Source organism: Typopeltis vanoorti, chromosome 12 (genome assembly GCF_054136105.1).
Source record: "Typopeltis vanoorti isolate ZY-2024b chromosome 12, IOZ_Tvanoo_1.0, whole genome shotgun sequence".
In the NCBI taxonomy this organism is placed as follows: Eukaryota; Metazoa; Arthropoda; class Arachnida; order Uropygi; family Thelyphonidae; genus Typopeltis; species Typopeltis vanoorti.
This window is the reverse complement of record NC_143560.1, coordinates 95,972,825-95,995,737: the sequence shown is the minus strand read 5'-3', so window position 1 is coordinate 95,995,737 and position 22,913 is coordinate 95,972,825. Positions and strand designations below refer to the sequence as shown.

Genomic DNA, 22,913 nt, shown 5'->3' with positions numbered 1-22,913 from the left:
ATCTAATGAACATAAACTTAGTTAGACTCAGACTCATGGCTTTTTTAAGATCTTGGTTTAATTTTATTATTATTATTATTCAGGCCTCCATGGAGTCAAAAGACTCATCATGGGAGGTCCTTCCTAAGAACATAGTCTGTCAAGATTCATCGAGGGGAGGTCCCCCTTAAGAAACACAAAGTCTATCATACCACTCCCTAAACTCATTGACTGCTCTCGCTCCCACCACTCCATCAGGCAATGCATTCCACGGTTCAACCACCCTTCACGCAAAGAAACCACTCCTCACCCTCCCGCTCACAGTCTCCCCTCGCAACCTCCAGGGATGGCCTCTTGTAATCACTCCTTCTCGCTGTTCAACCAAGCGAAAGAACTCCCCAGTGTCAACCCTGCAACCACCTCTCAACAGTTTAAAAGTCTCAATCATATCACCTCTCCTTCTATCCACCAAACTCTGCAGTTCACATTCCCTCAGCCGATCCTCATAATTATGCTTGTACAGTCCTGAAACCATCTTTGTATCCTTTCCACAGTTAATTTATCCCCTTCAAATCCTGGGGACCAAATCTGAGAACAACAGTCTAAGTGTGGTCTGATCAGAGACCTACACAACGGAATGACAACCCCTTCATCTCCACAGGTCAGCATCCCTCTCATAATTGCAGCAATCTGCTGTGTTACCCCCACCACCACCCCTGTAACATGTCCCCCAAATTTCAGGTTTCCATCAACCCCAGATCCCCCCCCACCTCCTCCAGTATAACTCCTCCCATAGAGAATGCAGTATCCCATAGATGTTTCCCAAACCTCAAGACCTTACATTTCACTATATCAAACCGACATCCCCATTCATCTGCCCATCTATCTAGCCCATTCAAATCCTCCTGCAGGGCCACCACATCTGCACCATCACCAACAACCCCTCCCAGCCCCACATCATCTGCAAACAACCAAATATCCCCTTGCAGTCCACTGGCAATGTCATCGACACAAAGGCCAAACAATACAGGTCCTAGTACTGAGCCCTGTGGGACCAACCACTTGTAACCCTCTGCCTCCTTGAAACTGCTCCACCATACACAACTCTCTGATACCTATCAGACAGCCAATCTTGAATCCAGTTGACCAATCTGACATCCAGACCCATGTGCTGCAACTTAAATATCAGCTTATCATGTGGCACCCTGTCAAATGCCTTCGCTAAGTCTAAGAAAATTGCAGTATATGCCTTTCCCTCATCTAATGTTCTTGTAACTTTATTATAAAAGGCCAGCATATTACCAAAACAAGAGCGCCCCTTCACAAATCCATGCTGACCCTCACAGACAACACCACCCCCATCCACCCAATGCTGCATACAGTCCTTCACCACTCTCTCCAAGATCCCAACAACCACTGATGACACACAGACTGGTCTATAACCAGACACCTCCAGTCTGCCACCACCCCCACGCAATGGCACTATCTCCCCCCCCCTCCACTCCCCAGGCACCTTTCCCGTAGCCAGACTTCCCATTGAAAAGCCAGGTCAAAGGCATTGTCAGTTCCCCAGCACATCCTCTCAAAACTTGCGGTGAAACACCATCCAGTCCCAAAGCTTTACCGACATCCAGAGCACCCAGCATCCGAAACACACTCTCCTCCTGCACATCTAAACCTCGAACCAGCCCTATCCCTCTAGCATTAAAACCGACTTCTCCAGGATGAAATACTTCAATAAAGTGCCCACCGAATAACTCCACCACACCCTCCGCACCAGCCACTCCACCCCCATCCCACAACACCACTCCTCCACAGTCACCCCACCGGCCACACAGCCAAAAATGAACATACTCATGGTATTTGGGGAGAACCTTTATAAAGGACTTTTCAACTGAAGGTAGGTTAGCCATTCTTATGTGAATATGGAACAGGGGTTTTTTACTTCCTGAAAACTCAAGTTTCATTCTGCAAAACAGGCCTGAGAACTAGCAGTTGGCAGACTATGTAGATATGATTATCTACTCGTTAGCCCTATTATAACATTAATTAGGCTTATATGAGGTTAAATTATTTGGCCATGACATGTTATAGCCAAATAATTTAACAGTAAAAAGTCTTCAAAATGTTTGTTGCTTCTTAGAAAAATTGCCTATAACCTATAATTAAACACCTAAAGTTTAAGATTTAAATTTCAATAACTTCAAAGAAAGCTACTTTACTGTTATAATGGCATTATGAAAATAAAATAAATATAGTACACTTGGATGCTTTGTATATAATTGAAAAGTAGTAGCTTAATAAATGTTTATCACAAAATACAGCTGATTGTCAGATATTCAAATTTCATGACAGCTGTATGACATTGGTCATACAGCTGTCATGGTATAGCCAATTTAAATCACACTGGTATAGCCAATTTAAATTTTTCTTAATTAATTCATATGAGGCTGAATTTCTAAAACATGAATTATTACAGTTCCTAGAAATACCGTATTTGCTGGCATATAAGACACACTTTTTTCCTTTGAAAATGGGTCTGAAAAACAGGGTGCATCTTATATGCCAATACTCAGTTTTTTATTACTTTAATTTCTGGAAATTTTCTCTGTTCCGAGTTACACGATTTCTTTCTTGCTTCCTTGCGGTGTGTGAGCATTCCAGTTACATAGAGTTCAGTGGATGTGCATGTGCTGTCATCGATGATCACAGCTGTATTCCTGTTCGTTTAAACTTTCCAATTGTTGTCGCGGTTGTTGTGAACGGTGATAAATTTCCTCTAAATTTCTTGGCAAATTATGGCTGAAAAACGTGGGCATTGCTACAATATTGCATACAAGCTATGTGTGATTACATATGCTAAAGAACATGGAAACAGGGCTAGTATGGGATCAGTTTCGTTCTCACAGAACAGAAGATGTTAAAAATAAACTCAAGGAATTGAAAACTCAGTTCGCTGTAATTCCAGGAGGTCTAACTAGTCAGCTTCAACCTTTAGATGTCTGTATTAATAAACCATTTAAAGGATTTATGAAGGAGAAGTGGAACAGTTGGATGCAGTCTTCAGATTTTGAGGTTACACCAACAGGAAGAAGCCTAGCATTTCGCAAGTTTGTGAGTGGGTCAAAGCTTCATGGGATGCTGTGTAAACTGAGACAGTGTGTTAAATCATTTAAGAAGTGTGGCATTAATAATGCACTGGATGGTACAGAGGACAATTTGTTGTATGAGAACTCAGATTCTGATTTAGAAGAGGTTTGAAGTGTCTCTTCATTTAGCTCTGGAGATGAATTTCTGGTTTTTGATGAAGAAGATTAAAAGGTGGGTACTCTTTCCTAGTTAGATTAGGTATTTGTTGAAAGTAGACCTACTTATTACTTTATATTTGAAATACTGTAAATTATAATATTCAGTGATCAAGTTTTTTTCCTAAAAAATGTGTATAAAAAAGGGGATGCATCTTATATGCCCGCAAATATGGTACCTTTCTGTTGAAATTAACTTTACAACAAGGAAAAAATGACAGTTATAAAGGTTGTTATTATTTTCCCATATGGTGCAATGAGTTTGGAGTATCCTGTATATCTTCTGCATTTGTTATTAAAATTGTAGCTTATTTCTTGATCAGATTTCAGCAATCATAGTTACAAATGCCGTAGATGTTACTCTATAATTTGTTGTCTCAGCTTAATAAACAGTGTCTAAAACATGTCATTTTCTTCTTCTTCTAGATCAAAGAAGTTGCTCCTAATACAGCAGAGCCTGAAGTTACACGCTTTTGGAAACATGACCTTAAGGTACCTATAGTTGCAACATATAGTGTATATTATTAACTGATATCTATATTTATCTAGAATTAGTATCTACAATTTTGAAACATAATTTCATCTATCAGTCAGATGCTACTTATTTATTGCTTTTTTTTATAACTTCTAATTTGGTTTGTTACACTGTTAGCTAATTGGTTGAGCCTCTACTTCAGCAGAAAGCAATGGCTTAAAATCCTGTTGTAGTTATGACATTGTAAGTGCTCAAGCAGCAGATTATTTTCCACCAAGTTCACTGGAGACTAAGTAAAATGGGAGAGGATGTGGGGGAGGATCAGATCCTTAACCTATGTGAGCTTTAGCTTGTCCATGACATTACTGTATTTCAGTGTTAATATTTAATCTATGGTTGAGTTTGCAAGTTTTTTTTTTTTTGCCTTTATTTTCTCAAAATAATCATATTTCATATCTAATACCACTAAGTTTTTCCTTTCCCTATTTTTTTTTTTTTTTTTTAATTTCTGGAAAAGAAAAATGTACTCAATGGACAAAGCATTAGAGATACCTACCAATAGTATGTCAGTCCTTCTCTAGCATTAATAACTACTCACCAGATGCCAGAGGTAATTCCAGCCATGTCTGCTGCAGCATTCCAGAGAGACTTGACCGGATTCAAATCCAGATCTTGGGGACCACTGGATGGTCCCAAACTCAGATGAGTGTTCCTCAAGCCATGCCTGGGTGGTTGCAGCCTGGTGAGGTGGTGCATTGTCCTGCTGAAACAGACCATCAGCTGCAGGATGTGCAAAGGCCATGAGAGTGTGTAGGTGATCAGCCAGCACATTCTGGAGCCACCACCTCCTTAAACAGAGCTGACCAGGCACAACAGGGCTATGATCTCATGCTTTTGACACCACACCTGCACCTTCCCATCAGTTCAGCACAACTGATAATGGTTCATCAGACCACATGACTCTGGTCCACTCTGCAGAAATCTAGTTTTGAGGGTCCCAGCACTAGGCGATGTTCAATGATAAGCTGTCAACAGTGGCACATAATTAGGGCATCAGCTCCTATAGGCCATGGTATGCAAGCTATGCCATATGGTTTGCTTGCTGATGCTGCTTGGACCTCCAACATTGAAACTGGATATGATTTGTGCCGTCGTTGCCCTGCAGTTGGTCTGTACGAGCCTGGACAGTCTACATCATCCCCAGTCATAAATGGTGTGTGGTCAATCACCACTTGCTTGCTGAGGGCAGGTACATCCATTGATGGTATACTTGCAGTAAACCCTTGATACAATTGCCCTCGAGAACCCTAGGGTTCTTACCACTTGGGTGATAGAATGGCCCATCTGTCTTGCACTGATAATACATCCCCAATCAAAGTTGCTAAGATCGCTACATTTACCCATGTTTGTTGATTGCAATACACTGTTGGGAAGCCTCGAAGTATGCCTATTTACTATCTGCATTCGTTTGGGTACATTTCACCCTGTGTGGGGAATACCAGTGTCAACTTCCCACCACCCTTATCTCTAATCTTTTGTCCGTTGAGCGTATATTAGAATAACCCAAGAATAATGACTTGATTGAATATACAGTCATTCAGTTCAGATGAAATGATTGCTAGTAAGGAAGAAGAGACTGTTGTGTCATAAAAACAGAAGCAAAAAAAAGTGATATCAAATTCCTGATATGAACCCTTGTGGGGAGGTACAGGATATATAATAGTACTACATGAAAAAAGTTACATCATTAATAAATACCTACCAACACTTTTCCTCCAAAATTAATCTGTTATCTGTCAAGATGCCAATATTATCATATCTTAATCTACTAAGGCACTTCTTGCTACTATCAATCCCCCTTGGTCTTTATCCTGACATTCTGGCAAAAAAGCACCTGTTTTCCTAGTCTTTTCCTCTTCTATTCTTATTAAATGACCATAGCATCTGAGATTAGTTCTGCTAACACTGTCAGATTCTTTACTAATGTTCATGTTTTTAATATGATGCTGCTATTGTTGCCATCTGTTAATTCCCCTAATCTTTCTCAGAACTTTCATATCTGAGGTAACCAGTTAATTTTGTTATTCCAAAAACAATTTTAACATATGGTTTGAATGCTGTGTTGTATACTAGTTTAATGTTCTAATTTCTCGCTTATTCCATAGGCATTTATTCAGTTGACTTCCTGCCATACCAGCTTTGCTAATTCCGTTTTCTATTTCCATATTTAATTTGCCATCTTCACTAAAAATTGTACCTAAATAGCTGAAATGTTCTCCTTATGTCTGCAGGATTCCATGACTAAATTGAATAGCTGCTATAAAATTTGATATGAAAATCAGCAATAAAAAGACAAAGAGAATGAAAATAGGCAGAAAAATGGAACACATCAAATGCAATTGATGATTTTCATATCAAATTTAATAGCAGATATTTAATTTAGTCAGGGAATTCTGCAGACATAAGGAGACACCTCAGAAAGAGTAAAAATTGATTCCTCATGTTAAAATTAAAATTCTCATTTATTCAGAAAATTTTTGATCCATATCTCATAGGAATCTTTAGTATGAATAAAATTGGAATAACAAAAGATCCACAATGCAAGCATGAAATCTAACTACTTAGTCAGATGGCAACTAAAGTTCAAAGGGATATAGTAAAAAAAAAAGCTGCCTGTGGCACTATCTTCAACAATTGGGATAAATGCAAGCTCTCAAATCAGTGCAAGATCTATTAAGATTAGGATGGCAAAAAAAATGCTTAAAAGCTCTCTTTATATAATACTTTCTCCAATAACCTGTTCTTGTAAAGGATGTCCTTTTCCAAACACAAGTTTCTCTGGAAGAAAACTTGTGTTTGGAGTTAGCATTTTTTACAAATTCAGAGACTGTTCTGGCTCATTTGGTGATCTGATAAACATCATGGATTGCCACACCATCCATGTTATCATTCCTTGTGATCTATAACGGAATGTATCACAAAGATAATGAGGTCTCTTGACATTCCAGTGGCATTCTACTCTGTCCATCAGATTTATTCTTTTTTTAAGACAGAATTCTATGACATCTCCATTTATTTCCACCTTATACATAAATCACTGATACCGAGGACTGTTATTTTCCTATTGAAGCAGGTGTTAAAATTGCAAAATTTTGATTTTAGCAAGCAACAGTAGGGTACTGGATACATATCAGTGTATGTCTTAAAGGAAGATGTGAAGAAATTGAGAGTACTTTTGAAATGCTTAATTTAAACCTTAATTCTGGGTCTCAAAGTAGCAGGTCAAATTTTATTGGTGTCAAAATGGAGGCAGTGAATCATAAGCAGGCCAGTAGTTCTGGATTGGTGGAAACCTTGAAGATATTGGTTAGCATCAGAATCTATGAGTTGGTAGATAGTAATATTAAACTTTATTTATGATTTTTACAGGAGGAAGGGGAGGAACATGACTGTGTTAAGAGAGACTTTGTCAGATTATTATTACTGATGTTTTATAATAAAGTGCAAACAAGTTTGATAAGGACAATGACTAGACTAGACTATGAGATATTAGAGGTTCAAAGTCCAAAATCTAGAATGGATTTTAGATTTTTCTAGGTTATGGAGACAGTGTATGGAAGCATTATATATTAAAAAAAAAGTATTCTGTGGTATAATTTTTTAGCAGAATCCCATCAGCCTGAGTTGTAAAGAAGAAACTTTTTTTTTTCAATAATAATATAAATGTAACAAACAAAGATGAAACCTATAGCATGTTAATTATTGTGAGTAGATTAAGTATTAGGTAATGTGAACCACCATGCTCTAGTTACAACACACATATTGGAACTGAGAAAACATAAAGGCAAATATTATGCTAAGAAATGTGTATACCAGATGAGAGCAGAGGCACAATTACAAGAGGATATTTGGATTAGTTTGTAAGCTTAAGCACAACTTTAAGCCCAAACTGAATTTTTATGAAGGGCAGAACTAATGGAAGAATGATGTGAAGAATTGTACAAGAAGAGGGCAGGGGGGTGAGAAAGCAAAATTTGAAAAAGACCTTAATTTGGAACCACTTCCACTTAGGTATGAAGATGAAAGAGTAAAGAGATTAATAACAAAATGGCTATGGTTGCAGTGCAATTCATACAGAACTAATTATTAAGGCCAAAGGAGATGAAGGATAAGAGTGTTTCATAGATTTGATTATGAAAGGAGATATGAAGGACTGCAAGAACTACAGAACTATTAGCTTAATATCTCATGCAAACAAGGTTCTACTAAAGATTATCATTCTAAATAGAATTGAAGCCAAAGTCAAGTTCTGAGTTCCCCGAGGAACAAGTGAATTTCAGGTAAGGCAAGTGTACCAAAGCTTAAATCCTTTGCTTAGGCATATCATTGTGAAGCATACTTCTTAGACTACTCAAAAGCTTTTTGCCTTTGACTGTTCAGCTCGTGAACCAGATTGCGGTTGTCTCGCTATTGTAACAAACTTTGTTTGTGTGCTCTGAAGATGCTGGATAGAATGCCAGCGAAATATTAGCAATCAAATCAATAAATAGATATTTTCTTATCAATCTATGTTCGCATCTATATCGTTACAATCCGAGAATTAGCCGTATATAGGTTTTTTTTTTTTTTTAAATAAGTTAAGAAATTCACTGACCTTTTTTTAGTTATCTTACATTAAATACATAAGTGACATTTTTCGGAATTGTCTGTTATCTATTATTGCCATTATTTGTTCTCATACTGAAGATGCTTATGATACTTAGGCAAAAATTCTATGCTAATAAAATATATTACATGAGTGATATTATAATTATTTGTAACAGAGGAGTACTGTATCATCAGCATATCTTAGATTACTGATCCATCTGCTACCTATTCTAATTAGTGCCCTCAGCACAAATACTGAACAGATGGGGAGAAAGTAAGCATCCTTACTATCTTGCCTACCTGCAATCAATCTGTTACCAACCACCTATTCTTATTGTATCATCTTGCTCACTGTACCAGTAAGCTGTCAACCTGATGTGTTGATCAAACAATTTCCATAAGATACTATATTGTTGAGAAAATATGGTATCTTAAAAACACTAACCCACAGAGCTAGAGCAATTTGTTCCAATGACATTGCTCTCACTGCTGAACTTTCTCACCTAAGCTACACCTTCCTGACCAATGGCTATAATCCCCATAAGATAGATAAAATACTAAATGCTCCCCCCAAAATCCCCCCCCCCCAATGTCTACAACAAAACTGTCACCATCCCATACAATTAAAGGCACATCTGAAAAGATATCTAGAGTGCTTAACAAACACCAACTACGCACTGTATTTAAACCTTCTGTGAAATTGGCAACTCTCATCGTTCAGGACAGATTCTCTCCTTTATTACATCCAGGAGTATATGAAGTGCCCTGTTCATGTCATCGAGCCTACTATGGACAGACAGGAAGAACTGTGGACATCTGCCTCAGTGAACACAAAAAATATATGCAGCACTTTCACTATGGCAAGTTGGATCTAGCAGACCATGCTTTGGATATCCCCCACACAAAGGATCAATTGGAAAAAACAAAAGTGCTGCACAGAAGCTTTTACAAGTCAGAGCGGTTGTTCCTGGAATCAACAGAAGCCTTGAAACATACTCCAAACCTCAACAAGCATGGCTGTATAAATCTACCAAAGATTTGGGAGACAGTCATCCTAAGACCAAAGTAATACCTGCTTTCTCTCTCATTTTTTTTTTTTTTTTTCCAACTTAGATGGAGCCTAATTAGGACTTTAGTCTTTGTGTTGCGTGCTATAATTGCTCATACTAGTCCCACTGTTACACCGGATTGCGGTTGTCTCGCTACTGTAACAAACTTTGTTTGTGTGCTCTAAAGATGCTAGATAGAATACCAGCGAAATATTAGCAATTAAGTCAATAAATAGTTATTTTCTTATCAATCTGTGTTCGCATCTATACCGTTAAAATCCAATCAACATGTGCGATGAACACACAAGCCTTTCCACATGGTACAGCTAATTCTCTTTTTACATGATTTTGAAATAACGTAGTTTAGAAAACAAAAGTGATTCTATTTTTACATGGTATATTTTGATTTAATGGTTCAAATGGCACTTATTTTTAAAATTTCTGCTTGAATTCAGTTCTGTTAAAAAGGGTATTTCCATTATAATTATCATTTCCTGGAATGTACTTAAACTTGAATTTTGGGGAACCCCCTCGATGTTTTAAATATCAGGGATTACTCTATGCTACAGAATGTAGATAATTGTGGTGACAACAGAAAAAAATCAATTTTTGTAATTATGATTCCCTGAAGTTAAGTTGTTTGCTAAACAATCATTTCTTGTTTACAATTTGAAATGTTTACACATCTTGTGTTTTGTTTGTGCAATAGATTTTGAAGTTTTGTACGCGTAAAATTAATTATTGATTATTTTCACATATTTTCGTACCATTAGTCATGATGTCAGATAATTCATTTAGACAGAAGAAGAAAAGCAAATTTTAGATCGTTTAGCAGCTGGAGAAGGTTCAACATCCTTAGGGAAATATTTTGGATTGAATGAAGCTACCATGAGAATGATTAAGAAAAATGAAGAGGCCATTAGAAAATCTGTTCTAATTGTTTGTATGGAACAAAATTAGTTGTCAAGTCGTCATCATATACGAGAGACATTATAAAAGTGAAGATGGAAAAGACCCTAGTGATGTGGATAGAAGATTGCTCACAAAAAAGAAATACCTTTAGATGGAAATGTGTATCAAACAGAAAGCATTACAGTTGTACAAACAGATTTAGGAAAAGGAGCCAACATCAAACAACAATTGTGACTTTTCTGCAAGCATAGGCTGGCTTACAAAATTTCTCAAAAGGTACATGCTTTGTAATGTAAAAATAAAAGGAGAAGCTGCATCTGTAGATGAGCTGGCAGCTAGGGCATTTCTTTCAAAACTGTCCAAAATTATTGAAAATGGTGACTACACTCCTGATCAAGTTTGGAACCCAGATGAGACTGGCTTTTTGGGAAAAAAATGCCAAGTAGAACTTATATAGCGAAATCACAAAAAAGTGTTGGTGGCTTTAAAGTAGCTAAGGATCATGTGACTATTATTTTGCAGCAATGCTTCAGGAGATCATATATTATTATTATTCCTGACACCTCCAAGGAGTCCGAAGACTCATTGCGGGAGGACACCTACAACACCTACAAATATTAAAACCATTACTCATTAATCAATCCCTAAGACTGTGGGCAATGAAAGGTGTGGATTTTAATGTGTTACCTATTGCACTGGAAGGCAAACAAAAAAGGTTGGGTTACAAAAGAAATTTTTAATCAATGGTTCCACCTGTGTTTTGTTCCAGAAGTTAAATGCTATTTGATGGAAAAATATCTGGACATAAAATTTTATTGATTATAGACAATGCACCTGGCCATCCTGTTTTAGAACACACGAATGTGGAATTTTGTTTTCTGCCACCTAATACAACATCCTTAATACAACCACTAGACCAGGGTGTGAACACTACCTTCAAAACTTACCACATAAGAAAAACATTCCAATACATCTTGGATAAACTAGATAAGGATAATTTACTGACAGTTATTGATGTGTGGAAGAAATTTTCTATTTTGGATTGCATCAAACTTGCTAAGTTGGCATTATCAGAAATGAAACCATCAACTTCAAATGCATGCTCGAAAGTTGCTTGGCCAGAATATGTGAAAATGAAAAACCTTGTACCTTTGCATACAACTGAATATCCCAATATCATCAGATTAGCACATGCAGTTGGCAGAGAAGGATTTGATGATTTTTCATCTGCAGATATTGAAGAATTGACAGTTGACAAGGCTGTTAGTGATGATGAAATAATAGAAGCTGTCCTTGAGGATCTCAATGAAAAAGAAAATTGCGATGATGATGAAGAGATTCCATTCACTGCAGAATTAAAGAAGGACTTCAAATGGCTAGTAAAGTCATTTTTTTACACATGATCCAAATACTGAATGAGTTGACAGTTTAAATGTGAACTGAAGTCACCTATTATCTCCAAAACTTTTCCATTCATCACTCAGTAAAGCAGAAGTATACAAGATCACTTGTTCATACGGAATTTGTTATACTGACAAACAGGCTTGTCAGGAGACACACAAAGAGAGAGAGAGATACAGCAGAGACAAAAAAAATTGAGTACTATAGCGTACAAAAATGCATTGATTACAATTTCTTCATCAGGGCATTCAAAGAGTCATTTGAAATGTTAAAAACCTGCTATGTGATCCTACATCAGATTTGATCATCTTTTTGCTTGTTTGCTCACACAGATTTCAGACAGTCTTCTCAGTGTGTCACAAGACAGCATAATACAACACAAACTGTGCATACTCATCTATTTCAAATATCCTGTGTTAATGTTACCCTTAATTTGCTTATTGCAGTCAATGTAATTTGTTTATTTTGTTATTATCTCCTGATGAAGTGGGTTATAATATATGTGAAACTAATTTAAAATCAATAACTCAGTGTAGAGTTATTGATTCTAAATTAGAATCAATAACTTCCTCTCTCCATTCTTTCTATGTACCCAAAGGACTTCAACTTTCTTCTGTCAGTGTTCTTAAGGAGTCTTAAAGTCCTATTGGGTCCATTCATTTGTCTGTCTTTCAGTGCATAAGATCCTCAACAATCTTTTGTATCACCACATCTCAAAAGCAGCTATCCTTTTCCCATCAGACTTTAGGTTCCATGTTTCACCTATAAGTGGCTGCTCTTAAAAATCAGCTGCATCCAGAATCTTCCACTTTGTTCCTGTAGCAATAAATCTGTCCTTCTGGATTTTAGATAAGTTTCTATTGTCATTCCTAATGACTGATATCTTCTGGACCACAATTCTTCATGTTGATAATGTATCCCAGATACTTAAATTTGCTGACCTCTTCAGTTATTTCTCCATTAAGGTACACTTGTTTCTCAGGACCTTCTCTGTCTGTTTTTTTCAAAACCATAATCTTCATCTTACTAGGATTGAGCTGAAGTTTCCTGTTCATGCTAATCTTTATTAACTGTCAAGAATTCAGCCTGGCTCTTCACTGTTATTACAGAGGAGCACTGTATCATCAGTGTATTTCTTTCCCAAAGCCAATCAGTTAATTCAATCACTTGTTACTGTGGCTATTTGCTAAGCATATTATAAAACTAAGTCTGAACTCTCAAGGACAGAGAGCAAACTCAACCCTAGTAAGATAAAGATTATGGTTCTTCAAGGAAAGTCCTGAGAAACAACTGTACTTTAATGGAGAAATAACTGAAGCTTGAATAACTAACAACATATTTGAGTAAATAAGATCCATTATTAATGTGAAGAACTGCTGTTCAGAAGACAAGAAGAAGAAGACTAGGAGTGGCTATGACAATAGTCAAAGACATATCTAATGTTCAAAAGGACAGACCTATTACTGCAAAAACAAAATGCCAAAATTCTGCATGCAGCTATTATCTCAGAGCAACCTGCTTACAGATATAAACCTTGGAATTTAAAAAAAAAAATCTGATAGAAAAGGATAGCTGCTTTTGAGATGTTGTGCTAGATGACTATTGAGGATCTCATACACTGAAAAACAGACAAATGAATTTATCCTAGAAAGGATCAATAGGACTTTAAGATTCCTTAAGAGCACTGACAGAAGAAAACTAAAATACTTTGGATGCATAAAATGGAAGGGCAAAGCTTCTCAAATCAGTAATAGAGGGTAGAGCACTGGCAAAAAAGAGAAGTTGATAGATAGACCCCCTCAAATGAGATGGAGGAATGGTGTATTTGGAGTGAGTGAACTGAAGCTTCAAGAAAAGCCCACGTAGTGAGCAGGTGTGCTTTTCATGTATGTGGCACGTTACCAAGGTATGGAGGGACCATAGCATCTGCTGACATCTAAAGAAATTAGGGTAATACTTAGTCCAACTGACAGTGCAATAGTAATTATTATCATCATCATCAGACCTCCATGGAATTAAGACTCATCATGGAAGTTCCCACTCTCACATGCACAGCTCATTATACCTTGACTGAATCACTGTCTCTGCATTCACCACACTTTCAAGCAATTCATTTCAATCACTCTCCATGGGAACCCCCCCCCCCCCTTAGCTCATGCTGTCCTTCAGCTTCCAGGGATGGCTGCTTGTTCTCCCCCCCCCCCCCCAGCTCCAGACATTCCATGAAAAATCTAATCTACATTAATCTGGTAATTATCCCTTACCAATGTATGTCTTGATTGCCCCCCCCCCCTTTTCTTCTATTCACTAGGCTCTGCAGTTTGCATTCCCTCATTCTGTCATCATCATATGCCACATTCCAGAGACCAGAAACTAACTTTATTAATCATCTCTCTGAACACTTTCAACAACTGATCTGTTCAAAAACCAGGTGACCAAATCTGTGCACAGTAATCCATATACAATTTGATCAAAGTGTAGTGGAATTATAACATCCTTACCTCTACATGTCAGCATTCTCCACACCATTCCAATAATATGCTGTGTTGTCTACAGTTTAAACAAAATGTCCATGAAATTTCAAGTCCCTACCCACCATCATCCCAGCTCTTCCATCTCCTCCATGATATTCTCACCAATCCTTACTCTACATCTCATCTTTGCTTCAGAAATTTTAAAACCTTACACATTTGGCTACATTAAACTGATATTCCCACACACTTGCCCATTCAAGTCCTCTTGCAAGGCTACAACATCTCTACTTTTCATTTCTTTTAATTTTGTACAAATTAAATTGCAGTATGTTTTTGGCAAAAGTTACTAATTTCCTAAGGACATAGTGTTAAGGATTTAATGTATAATGCTTACAGAAAACTATGCGGAAAGACATTTCAGTATAGAATATGTCCATCCTGAAATGTGATACAGCATTCAGAACATTGTATCATGCTTTGCACCAAGCGATTCAGGAGTTCTTGAGACAAACTGGCCCACTCCTCCTTCTGAGCAAGGATAAGGCTTTGTTTTCTGCAGGGGAATTTCGAGGAGCAATGCACATCCCTATCTCATCCCAATGGTCTATGGGATTGAGATCTGGGGAGCGTGCTGGCTATGTGATTCAATTAATATCCTCAGTCTCCAGAAGTATCTCCCCTGTTTATGTAAAATGTGGTGTGGCATTGTCATCCATAAAAATGAATTCTTTGCTTACAGCACGACAGACCAATCGAACATGATGTTGAAGAACTTCATTTCAATATCATTCTCCAGTTAGTCCCTTTTTCCAGCACTTATTGCTCAGTGTATCCATTAAGCATAATGCCTCCCCACACCATGACCTCGGCACTGCCTATCCCTTTCAAGAACATTCTTGCAAGGATAAGCAGTACCAGTTTCACACCAGATCGTGTCATCTAGAATCAGAGGAAAGACTAAAACAACTCTCATCTGTAAAGAGTACATTAGCCCATTGGTGTCTTGTCCAATTTTTATGAATATAACACCACTGAAAATGTGCTCTACAATGAGCTGTGGATAAAGGGATGCAGACTACAGGTCTTCAGGCCTACTTGTCACAGATGTCTTGCCACAGTTCGTCAGGATATCTGCATACCTATGCTTGAATGGAGCCGACTTGCAAGCACCACGACATAATTGACGTAGTGTGTCAATTATGTTTTGCTGTTATAACCAAAAATCTGTCTTCATGCTCCATGGTAGAGTGAGGGTGATATCTTAGCAAACTTCTGGAACACATTCCACTGGTTTGAAATGCTGCCTAGAGCCTGGATACAATGCTACGTGATATTCCAAACTATCTGGCAATGTCAGTAATTCTGCGGCCTTCTTCAAGCTTTCCAATAATTCTTCCCTGCGTGAAATCATCTAGATGATGTCTTTGAGACGCTGCAAGACATCCACATTTGCAACTTTATTCCTTCATGCAAAGAGATTCCTTCAAACACAATTTGCTTAGTACAGCCTTTTGCCTCCTTTTATCCTGCTGAGTGATACCACGTGACACCTTTGCACATGACTGACTGGAAAATTTGAATGTACTTGCTTTCTACTCTAAATCAACATTTATACAAATTACCACAAGCGGATTTGTCTGAATTTGTGGTTATAATCTTCAGAAATAGTGTTCATAATTAAGTTTTGAATACCAGTGTAGATTTTTCATTCTGTTGTATCTGCTCTCATCTGCTGTGTTTTGTATCATCAAACTATCATTCCTTCACCCTTACTTCAGTCATCTTAAAGTAATGGAGAAGGTCACTGACAGTTCTGTACTACTTGAAAGTCCACCAATTAATTGTTAATGAAAAGTTGCAAACCTTATAGCATCTCAGTACTGTAAGTAGACTTACTTGTTTCTTGTAATCTAGAAGACCATGTGTGGTATTGATACATTTTTAATGCACTTCAACTTTCCAAATAAGCAGGCTGGTAATTTCACACTGGACAATGAATATCACTTGTCACTTATGACATTCACAAACCTCCACACCTCTCTTGCTATCCACTCAGTGAACCAGGTTTGCATAATGATACAGTAGTTATACAGTATTAATAGGTACATAAGATGGATTAAAATTGATGACTAAAAATAGTCTGCAAGGTAATATGTTGTAACGTATTTTTTATTTGCTTTGATTAAGTTGGCATATAAACAGCACATATTTCTTAATCTTTCTGAGGTTTTGAGCTGTCAATAGTTTTTCATCATATTTAATTATCCTTATGTTTGTGCTGAATAGTTTTAATTATTGAACAGATTGCTCGGGACTACAACAGAACTGTAAGTCCAGCTGATGGAGAACAACTTGGTAAACAGTTCCTTCAGGAATGGGCAGTAAGTATTTTGGTTTTGGTCTTTTAAAATATTCTTTATGCATATGTCTATTTTAAATCGCACACTGTTTATCTGCAATATATAAATATGTTTTTCTGAATTACAGGAGCTTTGAAAGTTTATGCCATTGTTAGAAAATGAAATAATCACACAGAGAGAGAGAGAGAGAGAGAGATGTTTCAGTCTACTTTTCAAATTAAAAACAGTATGTGGGGAGATTGTTCTGTATAGATGACGCGTATAGCATGAAGTAAAAAAATATTTTAACGTTGGCTAATTGCAATAACTTAGAGCATCAGACAATTGAGATTTCAAATTGGCATGAGAATACAAATGATGAACAAATATTTATTCTTCATAGGTGGAAGGGTATAGGATTGCTAGATAAATCTAACAGTATATATACACACACACAGTCCCCCATAAGTTCCTAGATATTTCAATAATTTCAATTTTTCTAATTTCAAAAATTAGAAAAATTGGTATATTAGAGTGGGTTTGCATGAAAGTGATTCGCAAGGAAGGAATTCTTTCTGGCAGGGAGAAAAAAATTTACTTCAAATTTTCACTGATAGAGGGTGCTGTACCACAAGCAATGTTTACAAATACATGCAAATGAGAGTTCTATAAAATGCAGATGGTACTGGTGACAGCTCATAATGAATGTGTGCGAATTCCCAGTCACTGGGGGTGAAAAGAAAAATTTGTTGTTGCGACACTTACTTTGGTGGATAAGCTATTGTTAGTGAAGTTGTCTTACATAAGTGGGGAATCGGTAGCAGAAGTTTTACGAAAGTTTCAAACGCAGAAAAGAATGAAGAAAGGTCGAGATATCACTCTTGCCAGAATACAGTCTCTAATATAACATTTCGTGAAAATTGGAAATTTGTGAGATGGCCCTCGAACATGCAGACCGGTATGTCTGCATATTCTCAACATACAGGAAAAAATTCAACATTGATAGATATTTACATTCTATTTCTCACCCTCACCCTACATAGAAATGGTGTGTCATAAAAGCAATTAAAGATGGTGTGAGCGACTATAACAACAGCAACAACAAGGAATATCTCAGAGAAGTACTGGTAAAGAATGGACACAATATGAAAATAATAACATTCTACAAAATCCACCATATGTCACTACAAAGATAAACTATAAAGATGGTCACTTTACCATATACAAAGAGCATCATGGATAATATAGCTAGCATATTAAAACAGTACAATATCAAAGCTGCCTGCAAACCTATGAAAAAAATTCTCATTTGCCTCTTGAGAAAACAGGTGTTTATGTGGACAAATGGGACATCTGGGAGAAAATCTAATGACTGAACATATTAAGGAACAGTAGGAGCACACAAATCAAGCCTGACTTTTCATACTGCAAGGGGAAAAACATGAGGTAATTCAGGAATTGACAAATATGCTGTATATTGAATTCAATAGCTGTATTCACAAGTTTAAAGATGCCCCCAAGATTATATGATCCCAAGCACAGTAATATAAAAATGAAGCCATTATCCTCAAACAGTTGTGGTCAACTTGCATAAATGACTAAAAATTTGTGGAATTAGGTTATGAAAGATGTCATTACACAACACAGATCAACAATGAAGAATATGACATCTCAACATGATATGCACTGTTTGGCATGAAAGTGAATCGCAAAGAGGGGATTCTTTTTGGCAGGGAGAAAAAAATTTACTTCAAATTTTCACTGATAGAGGGCACTGTACCACATGCATTGCTTATGAATACATGCTAAACTAATATTAATGGATTGTTAATATATTAAAAATCATCCTGCTGCTATGTGGTTTTATTCCTGATGATGTATGCCATAATGCATAGAAAACTAGTTGAATGAATAAATAATTTTTACTTTCATATTATATTGTGGCTATACTGGAACCATTATGATGGCAAAATTTTATTTATTATTTTCCTAACTTCATGGAGTCATAAGACTCATCGTAGGAGGTCAACACTAGTCAACTTAAAATCTATCATACCACTCCTTAAAATCATCAACAGTCTGCACATTCACCACCTTCTTTTGCAACTTCCAGGGATTGCTCCTTTCCCTCATTCTACCATATGAAAAATCTCATCAGTGTTAATACAATAACAACCCTATAATGGCTTAAATGTCTTGATCATATCCCCCTTTTGCCTTCTGTCCACCGAACTCTGCAGTTTCATGCCCTCAGTCTATGCTTATAATGAATGTTGTACAGTCCTGATATCATTTTTGTTATCCGTCTCTGCACCCTCTCCAAGGTTACTTCATGCCCTTCAAATTCTGGTGACCAGATCTGAGCACAGAAATCCAGATATGGTCTGATCAAAGCTTTATATGACATGACAGCACACTTTTCTCTCTCATGGTCAGTGTTCTCTTCAACATTGCCATAATTCTCTGAGATATCTTCAGAACCTTTACAATATGGCCTCAGAACTTCTCTATCTACAATCACCCCACAATGAATATGAAGCATCCCATCTGTGGATCCCAAATTTTAAAGCCTCACATTTAGTTTGTTAAACTGGCATCCCCATTCGTTTGCCCACCTTTCCAGTTTATTCAGATCCTCTTGAAGAGCCAAAACATCAGCAGTATCACTGATAACCCTCCCAAGCTTCACATCATCTGCAAACAACTGAACACCTCCTTTTAGTCCCAGAACTAAAACCCAGTGGAACTCCACTTGTAATCGCTTATTAATGATCATAATTCTTTTGGAGTACTTGCCTCTATTTCATTTGGCTAATTATATTATTTATTCAAGATACTAAGTAATTTTATATAAACTTGATTTTAATCCTATTTCCCAAGTAAGCAAACATACAACAAAGTCAAGTTTGCGCCTGCAAGTCCAAGGCAACTCGTGGTAAAGGTGGATAAAGCTCTGATCACTTTTCTTAGTATTTTCCCCTTAATGTAAAGCACATCCCCTTGTGGAGATGTATGATGCTAAACATTAAAGGCAATGGTCAGTACCCATACCGGTTTCGACCTTTATTGAGGTCTCGTTAGTGGGAGCCAGACCTGAAAATGCTAAGGATGAAGTAATGCAGAGCTCATCTGTATTTTACCAAAACAAGTTGCCACAAGGTGCTTTGACCTTATAAATATAAAATCTCAGGATGAGAGATAGACGTAGAAAGTTTTTTAACTTGGGTATATTATGTATTCAAGATACCAAGTAATTTTATATAAACTTGGTTTTAATCCTATTTCCCAAGTAAGCAAACAGACAAGAAAGTCAAGTTTGCGTCTGCCATTGACAAGACCTCAATAAAGGTCGAAACCAGTATGGGTAGTGACCATTGCCTTTAATGTTTAGCATCATACATCTCTGCAAGGGGATGTGCTTTACATTAAGGGGAAAATATTAAGAAAAGTGATCAGAGCTTTACCCACCTTTACCACGAGTTGCCTTGGATTTGCACTACTTGCAGGTGCAAACTCGACTTTCTTGTCTGTTTGCTTACTTGGGAAATAGGATTAAAACCAAGTTTACATAAAATTACTTGGTATCTTGAATACATAATATACCTAAGTTAAAAAAATTTTCTATAATTATATTATTATTGGATTTTGGATAATATAGGATTATTTAAAGTAATCAATTTTAAACTGTCAATTCCAATAAAATGAAATAACATTCATAAAATTTTGATATTTTATATTATTTTTCCACGTGATTTTATATCTGAATAAAGGTCTGTAAATATTCATGTTTTCTGTAGAATATGAGAGACATTTTAATATGTATATGATTATTCGTTTGCAAAATTTCTTTTTAAAATGTTATTTTATACTTTTTTGCAGAATCTGAATGGTTTAGATCCCAACAGTGTTTTGAGTAACACCACAGAAGCTCGCCTTATGCAGATTAACACACTAAAAGATCTTGTAGAGGTAAGTGTGTAGAAGTATGTATTACCATCATCTTCATTAAACTGGATAGATTGCAATCTTGTGACGCTTTATTTTTGCCACCTCCTAGCTTGAGGTTAGTTGAATGTAAGTGGACATGGGCTGGTCAGTCTATTTTACAGGCAACCCTGCCATTTCCATCTAAGACTGGCTACGTTAGGCATAGCAAACTTATTATTATGCATTCTAGATCTGCGTTTCAGAATGCTATCAGTCTTAACTCTTCGAGCAGTATTTCAACTCGTGTAAAATCAGGAAGTTAACTCACCGTCATATGTCCTAACAAAAAGCAGTGTTTATATAGTATGACTCAATTACGTGTCCTATTTTTTAAGTGCTTTTTTAACTCTTCAATTTCACTTATCTTGCAGATGGTTCATATTATTTTCTTATTCCTAAGAAGAGATATGATATTTACAATCAAATCACTTTTTTTTTTTTTTTTTTTATTCAGGAGTAGAGCAGTAACACTGAACACTGAAATATTTCTCTCAAATCTGTTAGTGAGCTGATTATCAGTACAGATTCTGTCAGTAGCAATTCATGTGTGCTCTTATTTTATCTATCTATGCAAAAAAGCCATGGAAAAGTTAGAGAAACTCAAGTGACTAGTCTTTATACCTCTCAGGTATTTGATCAGATGTGTTATAAAGACCTCTTAAGTAATCTCCCATGTAATTATTTATCTTGCTTTTTGCAAGTGGACTATATATTTTGACTGGTATTACATGCATATAATGTAGATATATCTTTATCTTCAAACTTTGCAATTAATGTTGGAATAAAACATTCCTTTATCTTTTCTCTTCCTCCTATACATATTAATTTTAATTCTAATATTTTTCTAATATTCTAATTAATTTCAATAGATTTACATTCTCAAACTGAATGTAAATCTAATTCACAGTTTTACTGATGATCACACTCCTTTTTTCTTATTTCATAAATTTTGCACAGCCAAATGAATAAACTTTTAGCATATCCACCTCTACATCCAACAATGAGTTGATAATTTTTTTTACTTTTCATAATAGTGATTCTTTGATAATAGATTCAAATAACCAGAAAAAGATATGTCTCTTCCTTGAACTAGCATTAATCCTTAGTCTTTATTGGCATAAACATATCATATATATATCACCCCACCATCCTAGAAATACGGTTTGCTCTTTTGCTACACATGTTACTCACGAATGCAGTTTTTACATCTCAGATAAGATTTCCAAGAGCTTCTTAATTCTGTTCAGAACAGCATTTACAGTGAACATGAACAGTTCAGAAACTGTAGTTTTGTATAATAGAAGGCTGATTAACACTGCCTTTAGAATAGCTTTAATACCATGGGGCATCAGCTATTGTTATCTGACCTCCACAGAGTCAACTTATTATGGGAGATCCACTATCATACACACAGCTTATCATACTGTGACTCGAATGCATTTATAGTCTCCACACTTTCAGGTAATGCATTCCAATTACCCACTACTCCCCATGCAGAAAACCTACCCCCACCATCGTTCACACTATCCTTATACAGCTTCCAGGTATAACCTCTTGTTCTCTCCCTCCATTCTATTAAAAATCTGATTCACATTAATCCAGTAATAACCCCTTACCAACATATGTCTCTCTATCCCCCCTCTCCTATCCACTAGACCCTGTAATTTGTATTCCCTCAATCTGTCTTTGTACTCAACATTCCAGTTGAGTACAAAGACTACCTTACTCAATCATCTCTGAACCCTTTCCAATGTCTCTTGATCTTTTTGAAAGCAAGGTGACCAAATATGTGCATGGCAATCCATATGCAGTTTAATCAAAGCTTTATACGGTGGAATCATAACATCCTTACTCCAAATGTCAGTGTTCTCCACATCATTGCCATAATACGCTCTGCTGTCCTCACAGCTTTATCTGAAATTTCGGGGAAATTTTCTTTCTATCCAACAACACTCCCAGATCCTTCATCTCCTCCACTTCCCCTAAAATATTTTTACCAATCTTATCCTCTTAATCTCATCGGTGGTTCCTGAATTTTAAAACTTTACACTCTATTATATTGAACTGGAAAGCCACTCATTTTTGCTCATTCACCCAGTCCATTCAAGTACACTTGCAAGGCTACAACATCCATTCTCCTCCTCATAGTTTTCCCAACTCTGTTACCTGAATGATGTGTTTCCCAACACATCATCTAGAGCCATACCACTGGTAACATTCCTCTTCTGGGATATCACTTCCCAATACACAGCTTGCTTCAGACAGCCAATCTTCAACTCTATCTTTTCCAATTTAATTACCTCCCTTGATATGTGGCAATTCTATCAAAGGCTTTTAGCAAAATC

General features: G+C 36.6%; 1 protein-coding gene across 1 annotated transcript in view; it reads left to right on the top strand.

Annotated features, from left to right (window-relative positions):
* The window catches only part of LOC150101027 (uncharacterized), a 108,726-nt gene that overhangs the window by 49,244 nt on the left and 36,569 nt on the right, over positions 1–22,913 (top strand). Inside the window, exons 5-7 of the mRNA XM_090401303.1 lie at positions 3,711–3,776; positions 16,546–16,623; positions 20,461–20,550. Of these exons, the coding sequence (XP_090257429.1) occupies positions 3,711–3,776; positions 16,546–16,623; positions 20,461–20,550 (234 nt within the window). The remainder of the gene's footprint in view (positions 1–3,710; positions 3,777–16,545; positions 16,624–20,460; positions 20,551–22,913) is intronic.